Source organism: Morus notabilis, unplaced genomic scaffold (assembly GCF_000414095.1).
Source record: "Morus notabilis unplaced genomic scaffold, ASM41409v2 Scaffold307, whole genome shotgun sequence".
Classification (NCBI taxonomy): Eukaryota; Viridiplantae; Streptophyta; class Magnoliopsida; order Rosales; family Moraceae; genus Morus; species Morus notabilis.
This window is the reverse complement of record NW_010361515.1, coordinates 1057165-1068945: the sequence shown is the minus strand read 5'-3', so window position 1 is coordinate 1068945 and position 11781 is coordinate 1057165. Positions and strand designations below refer to the sequence as shown.

The 11781-nt window shown below is 31.9% G+C and overlaps 2 protein-coding genes across 4 annotated transcripts; both read left to right on the top strand.

The window, feature by feature from the left end:
- The first annotated feature begins 4722 nt into the window (after positions 1–4722).
- On the top strand, positions 4723–6687 carry LOC21408955 (stem 31 kDa glycoprotein). Its single transcript, XM_024166775.1, has 3 exons — positions 4723–5160; positions 5867–6076; positions 6357–6687. The coding sequence occupies exons 1-3, from the start codon at positions 4781–4783 to the stop codon at positions 6529–6531; spliced, it is 765 nt and encodes a 254-aa protein (XP_024022543.1). The 5' UTR covers positions 4723–4780; the 3' UTR covers positions 6532–6687.
- A 1758-nt stretch (positions 6688–8445) lies between these two features.
- Positions 8446–11641, top strand: LOC21408954 (glutamic acid-rich protein). Of its 3 annotated transcripts, none has more exons than XM_024166771.1 (9): positions 8446–8597; positions 8864–8965; positions 9090–9210; positions 9279–9416; positions 9511–9570; positions 9754–9797; positions 10002–10118; positions 11150–11204; positions 11364–11641. In XM_024166771.1, exons 2-9 carry the CDS (start codon positions 8873–8875, stop codon positions 11378–11380), a joined length of 645 nt encoding a protein of 214 aa, XP_024022539.1. In that variant the 5' UTR covers positions 8446–8597; positions 8864–8872; the 3' UTR covers positions 11381–11641. The 3 variants fall into 3 exon arrangements, with proteins under 3 accessions (XP_024022539.1, XP_024022540.1, XP_024022541.1); XM_024166772.1 differs by having other exon boundaries at positions 8446–8697; XM_024166773.1 differs by having other exon boundaries at positions 8447–8597; positions 9297–9416.
- The last annotated feature ends 140 nt before the right edge of the window (positions 11642–11781 follow it).

Here is an 11781-nt window from a genome sequence, read left to right as displayed (position 1 = left end):
TATTGATATATATATATATATATAAATAACTTAATATTAAAAAAAAGTTTAAAAAATTTGGGCAATTCGGGCGGGCTCGGGCTGCCGAATACAAGCCCGCGGCCCGTTCAAGGTGAAATTTGGGCTCGGGCGGGCGGCCCCAAAATCTCGGGCGGGTCGGGTTCGGGCTCGGGCAAATCCTCGGATTTTTCGGGCGGTCGCGGGCGGCCCGTCCAAAGTTCCAGCACTAGTTCACACTAGCTGATTTCTCCAACACTTGTAGGGTAACTTTAGTGATTTGATATTTGTATAGTTCCCTTATGTGAAGTATTGGACTTTAGATTCACATAGTTTCTCTCTTTCTTTTTTTTAATCTTGATAGGAGGTACTAAAATGGTGAAAGTGGAGATTGTTCATGAATTCTTTTGTCTTTATATAATTCCTAACCCTTTGATTTATGCATGGTATACTCTTTTCATGCAAAACCTTTTTGACCTCATAGTGATCATAATATACTTAAACTAATGAAATTTCTCCATTCTTTTCCTATCCTTCAAATCTGTCTATCTACACACACACACACACACACACACACACACACACATATATATATATATATATATATATATCAAACTTCAATCTTAGCCTTAAGATCAATACTTACTTTAAAACTTAGCAGTTGGATTTATCTTATCCTAATCCTATCTAAATCATCTTTTGATCAAATCATCTATTATTCTATCAACTCAAAGGTAATTGCAGTGTAATTTTTATACTGATAGTAGATCTTTAATTTTACTGACTGTATGCCATGTGCTTGGCAAGATCAAATGTACTATTTCTAACACTGATGCTACAGAGAATTATCTATTATTGTTGCTCTTGAATTTCTTTTGAAATTTAATTACGAAAATTTGTTAAACTCTCATATTGAAATACATCTTAACGGAAATTGTAATTTTGTTTATTAATCTTGTAACTTTACTTCCATTCTGAAATTCACGAAATATTTTTATTTCCTGAATTTCATCCCATAAGATCATAATTTATGAATATTGAATTGTACACAGGACAATTTAATTGAATTGACACAAAATAAAGTGGCATAATTATCATTTCATAGATTCCAATTTCATGATTAACTAAGTTACTAAGAAAATTCATAGTCTAAATCCGGATAATTTTCAAGAATCCTACTATTGAATTTTCTTGACGTTACATATATCAAGGTCGCAAAAATTTCATGACTTACAGGAATTGTATTACAAACGTGTGAGTACGGGAAAATTCACCTTCTAAGTCTCGAGAACTTTAAAATGGACCTTTGATTTTTTTTTTGTGTCGTTACAAAGAAAGAGGATCTTGGAGCTTGTGACAACTCTAAACTGGGTTTTTCATTCCTATTCTCATCTCTTTATTTTTGTGATTTGTAAATGGTGAACCCTTGATTTTAGTTTGTTTAGTTTTGGTTATGTAATAGTTATTTGTTGGAGCTTGGATTTTTTCTAATTATGACGTGTTAATTTATTTTAAGTGGTTTTTTATGGTTTATTTGTGTTGTCTCATTTTTAATGCTTCTATTTTTTTGGGAAATGAATTAGTTGATTTAATGAATGAGTTTGACGCTTGAAAGAGGTCATTTATACATCCGATTTGGATTGTACAACTTAGGTTTTTAGAGTTTGGGAGGCCTAAATTATCTTCGTAGTCATTAGGAGAATTAGAGCTTAATGAGTGTTAATTACTTAGTTTTTTTTATAGGGATATTGGAATTGAGTTTTGAACATAATATCCAATTTGATGCTTAGGAGAGGTTGGGTTAATTAAGGGTTCTTGACTAATAAATTAGGAAATTCACTTAGTAATAAAATAGCGCAGATTAATTATTGTGGAATTGATGCTCTAGTATTTTTATTACTTGTTTTATCACTTAATTTTATTTGCTTTGTTATTTTTATTCATTACGTATTCTAGTCGTTCAAATAATCTTAGAGTCGATCAATTTTAATACTTAACAAAAATTAAACACATTTCTCATGAGATCGACACTCTTATTTACACACTTTATTACTTAAGGCAACTCATGCCCTTGCGAGCACAAATTTAGCGCGTAAGTCGTGAGATTTCTTCTCCAACTTGCAGCACGCTTTTCAGCATTAAATAATTAATTAGAGATTTACAAAAAAAAAAAAAAAAAATTAGAGATTGTGTTTGCCTGGCACAGGCTTCCCTCCATGGAATTAGTTAATTTATTAGTTTGGGATACCCCCGGGACAAAAATAGTGGCTTTGTAAACCCAGCACGAGAAAATTATGTTATTATGAGGTGGCTGCCTGGCTGGTAACAAGCACGTACGTGCAAAGTCATGTAATATATATAAAAAACGTAACCCACTTTATGTTGTTTGTCAAAGTGCAAGTGACCTACCTAATAAAATTCCTTAAGTGCATTATTTCATATCGACGGAAATATCGTGGTTTCGAATTTACGAAAATATTATAGGTATGTTGACGTCAATATCGATATCAGAAAGCATTAAAAAAATTACATATATTTATCTAGTGTAAAAAGATTACATATATTTACCTGAAAAACTAGGGATCTTTAAGTGAAATTATAGGAAATATGCAAACAAACTAAATAACACTTATGTTTATCTTATTTTTCCCAATATAATTATCTATGTAACGAGTATATATGTGTACGTGGCTATGTGTAGTGTAATGAAAAAGCATTTATGAAACAACACGCATAATATTTTACATTAAAATACAAACATAGAAAGTAGTATATATTTGAATTCAGACGTTTGTTATTATTTGAACTTGAGTACCAAAATGACCTTTGTGTAGGTTCAATGATATAAGATTGCACCTCACCCTGGTTCAAACAGTATTTTTTAATTTCAATATATAATGGTTGAATTATTTTAAAAAGTGTGTTATACAAAAACGTATTCATATCTTGTGTTTTTAATAATATTAAAATGGTGCCTTCACGTTCTTAAAAATATCTTTTTGATACACTAAAATTAATTTTTAAAATATAAAATGACTTTACTATCCTTCTATTTAATTAATTAAAAATTAATAAATTGAGAAAAAATTCTGAAAATAATTGAAAACATTTTAAATTTTAGAAGAGCACCTTCCTTTCCTGTTTCATAAAAATCCAAAAATCAATTGAAATTGAAACAAGATTACGTAGCAACTGATCTTCCTCTAATTTTCAAGCATCAAGAAAAATTAGAAAAAAAACCAATTTAGATCCTACCATTATCAAAAAAAAAAAAAAAACATATCTACCAAAATCAAAATAACACTAAGATATGTAAATCAAAAGTAGAAAAAATAACCAGACCCTAAGATCCAAAAAAAAAAAAATAGTAAAATTGAAAATCATATACCACATCAACGATGTGCACAAGGAATCTTCAAAGTTTAACGGGAAGACCCAACTTTATGAAGAAACCCGTATCCAATATGCTGCCTAAAACTTAACAATCCCTTTATGAAGAAACCCATAATATGTTGCTTACAAACTCAACAATCTAACAGCTAATTGAAAATTCTCAGAGATAGCATCCAAAGAATCAAATAGTAAGCAGATTTGGGGCGAAAAGGAAGGGAGCAAAGCTGATCTCAACGGGGTCGCAAGAATGGAAGCAGATCTGGGACTGGGAGGGGATTGCGTCGTTGGGTCGCTGCGACGGGGGACAAGGTGGGGAGTGGACAGACGGCCATGGCGGAGAGGCTGGACGCCAAGGAGGAAGGAGAAACCTAGATATGACTTTTTTTCAAATCCAGATATGATCTCTTTGGTTTTTTTTTTTTTTCTTTTAAACGTCTTAAAAATATTTGTTTTAAAAATGGTTTCCATTTAATTAATGAGAGGGTAGAAATGACAATTTAAAGGTACGAAAAAAAATTTTCTAAATCGTCAAGCACGGTTTTAATATTTTTAAAAATACAAAATATCAATAGCATATTTCACTATAACACAATATATTAAAATTATTTTATCTTTTTTAAAAATAATAAATTAGTTTCTTTCCACTCGTGACTCATAAATTGAGTAGTTAATTTAGATTTACTCAAAAAGCATAGATATATATTAATTGTGGGTGCCATTCCTAGATATGTGATATGACAATTGTTGTTGTTGTTTTCGTTGTTTGATTTCTTTTTTATATATGTTTTTCTCATTCTATTTTGAATTTAAGAGTTCGTTTGGTATGAGAATTTAAATCAATATAATTCTAATCCTGATTTTGAAAGCATAACAATAATTCATGATTTTGAATTTAAATTATGATTCTAAAATCATGATTCATAATTAAGGATTTGAATTACATTTAAGAGGATGCGGTTTTAAAATCATGATTTGAGATAGTTTAAAACATCACATCAGATTTTAAATTATGATTCAAAATCATCCAAATTAAATACTGATTCAGAATCATGATTTAGAATCACTGTAAATAAATACTGATTCTAAATCAAGATCTAAAATCATGATTCTAAATCCATCTATCAAACGCATCCTAAAAACAAAAGAGAAAAAGGTCATTTTCCGAATTAATAATGGATATTCCGTATTGCATCGAGGGTCACGATTTACCAAAATTATTGGAAAAGGAAAAGTGTCAACAAGATAACAACGCAGTACTTACTTGGCACCATAAGTAATTATATCCTTAACAAGGGGTGTGACAAAGAATCGCATTATTTAAGAAGACACATGCCAACCCAACTCAAAGATTGCAAATTTCTTAAGCAAATTAGGCAATATTATTGAGCAAATGCCCAAAATGCTGCTATATTTCATCCTTGCCACAGTACTTGCCCAAGCTGATTTCGGTGATGCTGTTAAAAACAACAAAATTTACTTTCTCCGTTCCCGCGGCGACAACGGAGAATGGTGCTACTGCTCGAGTTGGCAATACGGAGTCGACACCAACAACATCATTGGCTGGAAAACGATTCCGGATGAATGTGAGCTCCATGTAGGGCGGTACATGCTCGGCGCGCGGTACAGGGAGGACTCAAAAGTGGTTACTAAGGAAGCTTATCTCTATGCCAAGAGCTATCCCCTTTTAGGTGACGGCAAAGATGTTTGGATCTTTGGTACAGATGAGGTTGCACTCTCCAACCTACCTTATTATCTCAAACATGGATTTGGGTACGTATCTATACTGCTCAAACTATCCGTCTCCTTTACTATTTTCTATCTGTAGAAAATATTAATTCATAATCAAAGTGGACCAATATGTGTTTCGTTTTTGTTTTAACATGATATATATATATATATATATATATATGCCCCATATCTTTATTGCTTTAGTCACGTGCATGGTTCAACAAATATTATTGAAGTTGTCAACAAATATTATTGTTTTCTTTATGAAAAAGAAAAAAAAAACTTTTGGGTACGTACTACTACTTCATCAGATACTACGTACCTCATCAAATCTTCGCCGTTTGATATAATTTAAAAGTGATCTAGAGAAAGCATGAGTAAATTTGAAGTACAATAAAAAATTAATAATCAGGTAGGTCCACTAATCCGTAAATTCAACTCCACTTATTTGTGAGACACCAGAGAAATGAGCGCTATAATCTCTCTCTCTCTCTCTCTCTCTACGTACGTATATTTATTATACATATATATTCATATAATTACTACTTTATACTTCATATATTTATATATATATATATATCTAACTCACACGGAAATAATGGTACGTATATTATTTCATTTAATCACACAATTGATGCATATTTATTTAATGTTTATGAATGGTTTCCATTGTTCTTATATTTACCATAATTTTATTTGTTACACGGCCACCCTGTATGAATTCGAATTACTAATGATATAATTTCAGGGTGAAGCCTTACGACTCCACATCGTTTCATGAATGGATTCTGACAGAAAACGCCCCGGCATTGCCAAAGAGTCTTAAGTTGTACAAAAGGTTATTATCTTTGGGGTTTAAGATTATATTCCTATCAGGGAGAAGAGAATACGAGAGATCCGCGGTTGAGAATACTTTAAAAATTGCTGGATACAGAACTTGGGAACAAGTTATATTCAAGTAAGCTCTTATAATACGTAAAATATCAAGTTGCATGGTCTAATTGGTACTCTAATTGATATATATATATATATATATATATATATGAAATTATTAAATACTATCACTGCGTAATTTTGTGCAGTCCAGATGGGTCGTACGTCTTGAATTTCTTGTCATATTGCTCGTCTCCAATACCACTTTGTGAAGAAATGATGAATGACCTTTTTCTTATTAATTACTATTAACTAATTATTAATGTGATGGCCGGTATTAATTTTAACTGTTTTAATGGTTGCAGAGATCCTGGTTATTATGGACCAGCCCGTGATTACAAATCAGCTGAGAGAAAGAAATTAGAGGAAGCTGGATATAGAATTGCTGGAAACATAGGGGATCAGTGGAGTGATCTTTTGGGTACAAATGCCGGCAGTAGAACCTTCAAATTGCCTAACCCCATGTACTACGTCAGTTGAAAGTACGCGTTAATTATCGATCTGTTTTAATTAATATTGTTACTAAATCATGTATTGCATACCGATCGACAGCAAATTATATTGTTACTATATATTATAAGTTCTGTGCGTCCTAAGTATTTGTATTACGTGTATACGTTGTTGATTTTCTTTTCTTTTTTGAATAATTTTCTTTTCTTTTTCTTTCTTTTTTTTTTTTCGAGGACTTTGCATGTGTGTTGGGAGCTTTGTACGTTTAATATTGGAACAAGTTATATATATTAAAGTCCATTTTCGGAATTAAAAAAAGATTTTACCTCTGACTTTCGGGTAAAAAAAAATATTGTGTTTGGCTCCTTGCTAGCTAATAGAATCGTTACAATAATATTTACACACCAATGTGTATTATTATTTTATTCATAAGATATTAATTTAATAACTATAATAAATTTAATAGTTAACTAAAAATATTTACGATAATTAATAAATTTAGATTTTATCACGTCATATTATCAAATTTATATATCTCATGATAACTACTAATAGAGAGGTAATCATTGAAAACTTGTCACATCCAACTAATATAATCATATATGTATATATTACACACACTGTATATTCATGTGATCAATAAGGCGTACGCCTTGAGGCGTTATTCCTTGAAGTATCTATGCATACTTAAAAGAACTAAGAAGTTGGCTTCTAAAAAGACCATGTGTTGGCCTCTATGGAGGCCACATGTTGGCATCCTCTGTCTTTTATTATTATTTTTTTTATTTTCTCTATTTTTCTTTCTTTTTTTTCATTTTTAGACCTTTTTTATTTTTCTTCTCTCTCTTTCTTTTTTTTACCTACCTATTGCCTTTTTTTTTTATTTTCCCCCACTATTGTCTACCTATTGCCTTTAGCAATAAATTTTTTTTTTATTTCATTCACTGAGTGTGAATGAGTGTTTAAATAGGGATGGACAAAACATAAGATAAAACATACAAAATATTTTATTTGTCTTTTTATATAAAAGATCTCATATTTATAATCATGACTATTGAAACACCTTTATCTAATTTCAAATGTGCATTTTGATCTTTTTGTTTTATTGTTCATTTTTTAATATTGTGTTTTCTAATTGTGCCTTATTAAACTTTACCCCCTAATATGCTTTTATTTAAATAATTTTAAATATATGCTTGCCTAAATATTTTTTTTGTTGTTTATATTTTTTTTTCTAAATATATGTGTATAAAAAATATAACATATTGAATACTCACGCGTGTAGCACGTATTTCAACTAATTTACATAAAATGATCACTTTTAAACTCATGTTTAAATACTTCTCTAATTTAATAATTTTATTAATTTGCCTGTTTTATGATTATTGAGATAATATTATTACAAATATACCCTATTTATATAGTGGTTATGAGTAGTTAATAAAGCATAAAAGTATTTTACAGACTTTTGTGTGAATTCACAATTTGTGGAAATTTTTTTTCTCTTCTCCCGTATAATAAGAGATTATTTTTTTTCTCTTTTTGAAATGATATAATAAGAGATGAGAGGTATATGTGATTAACTCCATTTGCTCAAGGCATATGAGGCGCGAGACTCACGTAGATAAGCCCTATGGGCTGTTTTAGCATCTCGGCCCTTTTTAATAACACTACAACAGCCTAGGGTGCAAAATTTCATAAGTTGAAATTTAGGAAAATTTTTAGAATATTATAAATGTAATAAAAATGACATTGTAATTATTATAATAATATTATATTTTGTACTGTATATATAGTCATTAAATTAATGACATAAAAATTATATAAAATCTTAGTAATATTTTAAATTTTTTACTAAATTTAAACTTTAATATCAAAATTTTGCTATATGCATAAATCACCGTAAGAGTTTAGCCCATTTAAGCTTTGGGCTTTAATATGGATTGAAAAAGAGAATAAACGGTTCTAAAACCCTAAATCAATCAAACAACTCTCAACAGCACTCCCGACTTCCCTATCTTCGCCCACTCCGACGACTGAGCAGCGGCCATACGGTGACTGAGCAGTGGCACCCTACTTTTTCCGTTCTCCAATCAGTATTTCCCCCTTCTTATTTCTCTTCTTTTTATTTTCTGTTCTTGCCTTCTACTACAAGAGAGAACAACGTTCCCTTGAGCCCCTTTTTCACCTTTGAAGGTTTTTGTTCCCCATAAGTTTCATAGACGTCGAGTTCCAAAACCATGGAAAATAACTTTCTTTAATTTTATAATTTATGGATTTTTTTGATGGACTAAGTTTATTTGTTGATTATTACAGCTTATCTATAAATTTAAAAAAAAATTTATGATTTTTTTTTTTTTAGGCAAGGTAAATGGCATATAGAGGGCGTGGGAGGGGACGTGGATTTCGAGGTGGAGGCGGTGGTATTGGATATGCTAAGCAGGAGCCCTTCGTTTATTTTCCGGTACTTGGTTTTTGTATTTTTTGTAGCTAAGATTTCTAAGCTGGAAATGTTCTATGTTTGTCTGATTTAGAAGTTGCGTTACCACTCTTCACGTTTATATGAGAGCTGTCCTTGTGATTTTCAGGACGTTGAACTGCCTGATATAAAAGGTGTGACTGTGGAAGAAATGCTAGTCCGTCGAAGTCAGAAGTTGCTTAATTATTGGAAAGCCTCTCCTTACTACCTTGAGGCGACCATTTCAAAGAGTGAGCACTAAAGCACGTTAAAATTATTTAATGCTTTTCACATAATTGACTGATAATGGAATTGGAAGTTTTTCATCTTGTTTCAGAGGGACAGAATGCAGAGATAGAGAAGGTCTCTGACAGGAACAAAGTTGGTACCACAATCAAACGAGATTCTCTTTCGCAAATTTTAGTGCACAAAAGTTTTCCCGTAGAACTAACTGAAGGTTTGAAGACCCTGTCTTTTCCTTTGGCTTTGTAGATTATCTTTTGCATCTTGTTCTGGCTCTATTGACTCCTATGGCTAATGTGAAATTTCAGGTTCAAAGGGATGGCAGAGTCAGCCTGGTCGAAAGAGAGTTCGGTGGAACCCTGATTCTGGTACTGTGAGATGGAATCTTTTATTTGCTTGCTTTCTGTTGTGGTCTCTCTCTCTCTCATTTCCCCTCATTTGTTAAAGATATTGTCCTTGAGGTGAAATAAAATATTTTCATTATATCTACTGTTTACAAAGTGAAGTTTTTACATTCTGAACCATACTGATTAAAATGTTTGATATTGCAGAGTTGCAAAAATTAGACATATTTGAAAAGCTTGAACAGCGTCAGGTAAAAGACCAATTGGCTTTTGTACCCCTTACCTAAGCTGTTTCTGTTCAAACTTCAAAATATTGCACTCCTCGGAAATAGAATCTAGCAATTGTGTTCTGTAACATAAATACAAAATATGGCTTGTGACTCTCTTAAAAATTTGGTATGCAATGCGTTACTATTGTTAATTGAATTATTTTGTGTCTCTTTTCACATGACTAGGCACAAAATGGCAGAGGAGAAAAGGAAAAGAAAGAAGGTGAAAATGAGGATGAGGATGAAGATGAAGAAAACGAAGAGACTGAAGAAGAGCCCAGTGATGATGATGACTACAATCAGGTTCTTACTGGACAAATATTTACACTAAGAATTAATACCACTTTTAGATATTATTGCCTACAAAACCCACATTGATTTTATCTCCCCCCTCCCTACCTTTTCTTCCCCTACTGTGATGCACTTTTCTTTTACGGTTATAACCTCTACATGTGGAAGGACAAACGTGTCCTGTCAATGTGCCCCTACCATGACAGAGTAATGACAGAACTTCCAAAAGAATTGAGTTATCAGTGAAAGTGATAATGACGGGTAGTAGAAGATGTCACAAAACAATCTTAGTACCATAGAACCTCTGCTAAGCCAATTTCTTCTTGCTAGTAGTTTACTAGTTACGAAACTTAACACAGTTTCGCCGCATGAGTTATCATAATATGTGTTATGACGTGAAGCAAATAAAGTGGCAGATTTCGATGGGTCTTTTTTTTTTTCTTTTATTCCCAAGTATCCAAGGAATTGTCCATTTGTGTATTGAACTGCTAAGGTTGAAATTCTGGTCAGCAGTTCTGGCAGTTCAATTTATAATTTGTTTGGCTTCTTGAAGAAAAAAAAAGGTTCCATAACATAAGCACAATGTGCCATTGCTTTAACATTTAGCTATTTTTGCTGATTTAAGTTCTGAAGTCTTCTTTTGATGTGATGCTCTCATGATACTAGCCCGCGGCCTACGAGCATTTTCATAGGTTTTTAGTTATAGTTTTATTTAGAGAACTGTGGCTGTGGCATAGCTAAAAAGATAAAGAAACCAATAATGCGTGCACCTTTGTGAAAGCAGTTCAACTTTTATGCCCCTTTCAACCCTATTTTCGTTTTCATTCATATTGATTCTCTTATTCTATGAAGTCAATTTCGAGAAAAAGAAATCAATAATGCATCTTTAAAAAGCAGCCTCAGCTTTTATTCTCTTTCAATTCTGTATTTTGGTTCTCATTTGCATGTAGCTGTTCTATTAGGGCCATTGTGTATGAATGCATTGTTCTTTAACAATGTAGAAACGAAATTAATTTTTTCCTTTTACTGCAAAAATCTTGCAGAATGTGGACTTTGACGATGATGAAGATGATTTTAACGCGGACGTTGACGGCGAAGGTATAATTATTCTTTTGTGGCATCTTTCTTTCCTAATTCCTAACGCATTCGTGTTGATTTACTTTTGCAAATTACACCTCAAACATCAGCCCTTTTCTTTTGACGCATGGCGTAATTAAACTTAACATGAGCTTGCGTTGATGGTTTCTGATTCTGCAGATGAAATGACGTATTAGTAAGCTCCATGAAGAATGTTTTGGATTTTCGCCGCTGATGTCTTGAAACGAGTTTTGTAGATACCGGATCCGTTTCCAACATAAAATAACTACCTTTTATTTTCTTGTAAACCTGATTTTATTATGCTCTTTTCAAAAGAGGCTTCAAATAATCATCAAACGTAACCTTGCTTCTCTTTTTCTTTTCTTTTATTTGTTTCCTTATGGTATTGCCTATTTCTTGGGGAGGAAGGAAAATGCCACAGAAAGTTAAAACCACTATTTCAACAAGCGTCAAAACCTGAGATTGATTGTTGTTGTTTTTTTTTTTTTTTTCAAAGGAGCTATTATATTGTTGTCGCCCAAAATTATTATCTAAACAAACATGAGATTGATTGTTCAAGAAAGTTGCACCATCTTCC

Coding starts and splice junctions, on each gene's coding strand:
- LOC21408955 (XM_024166775.1), top strand. CDS start 4,781: ATGCCCAAAATGCTGCTATATTTCATCCTTGCCACAGTACTTGCCCAA. Junction 5,161..5,866: donor TATCTCAAACATGGATTTGG/GTACGTATCTAT, acceptor ATATAATTTCAG/GGTGAAGCCTTACGACTCCA. Junction 6,077..6,356: donor TGGGAACAAGTTATATTCAA/GTAAGCTCTTAT, acceptor TAATGGTTGCAG/AGATCCTGGTTATTATGGAC.
- LOC21408954 (XM_024166771.1), top strand. CDS start 8,873: ATGGCATATAGAGGGCGTGGGAGGGGACGTGGATTTCGAGGTGGAGGC. Junction 8,966..9,089: donor AGCCCTTCGTTTATTTTCCG/GTACTTGGTTTT, acceptor TGTGATTTTCAG/GACGTTGAACTGCCTGATAT. Junction 9,798..10,001: donor AAAAGCTTGAACAGCGTCAG/GTAAAAGACCAA, acceptor TCACATGACTAG/GCACAAAATGGCAGAGGAGA.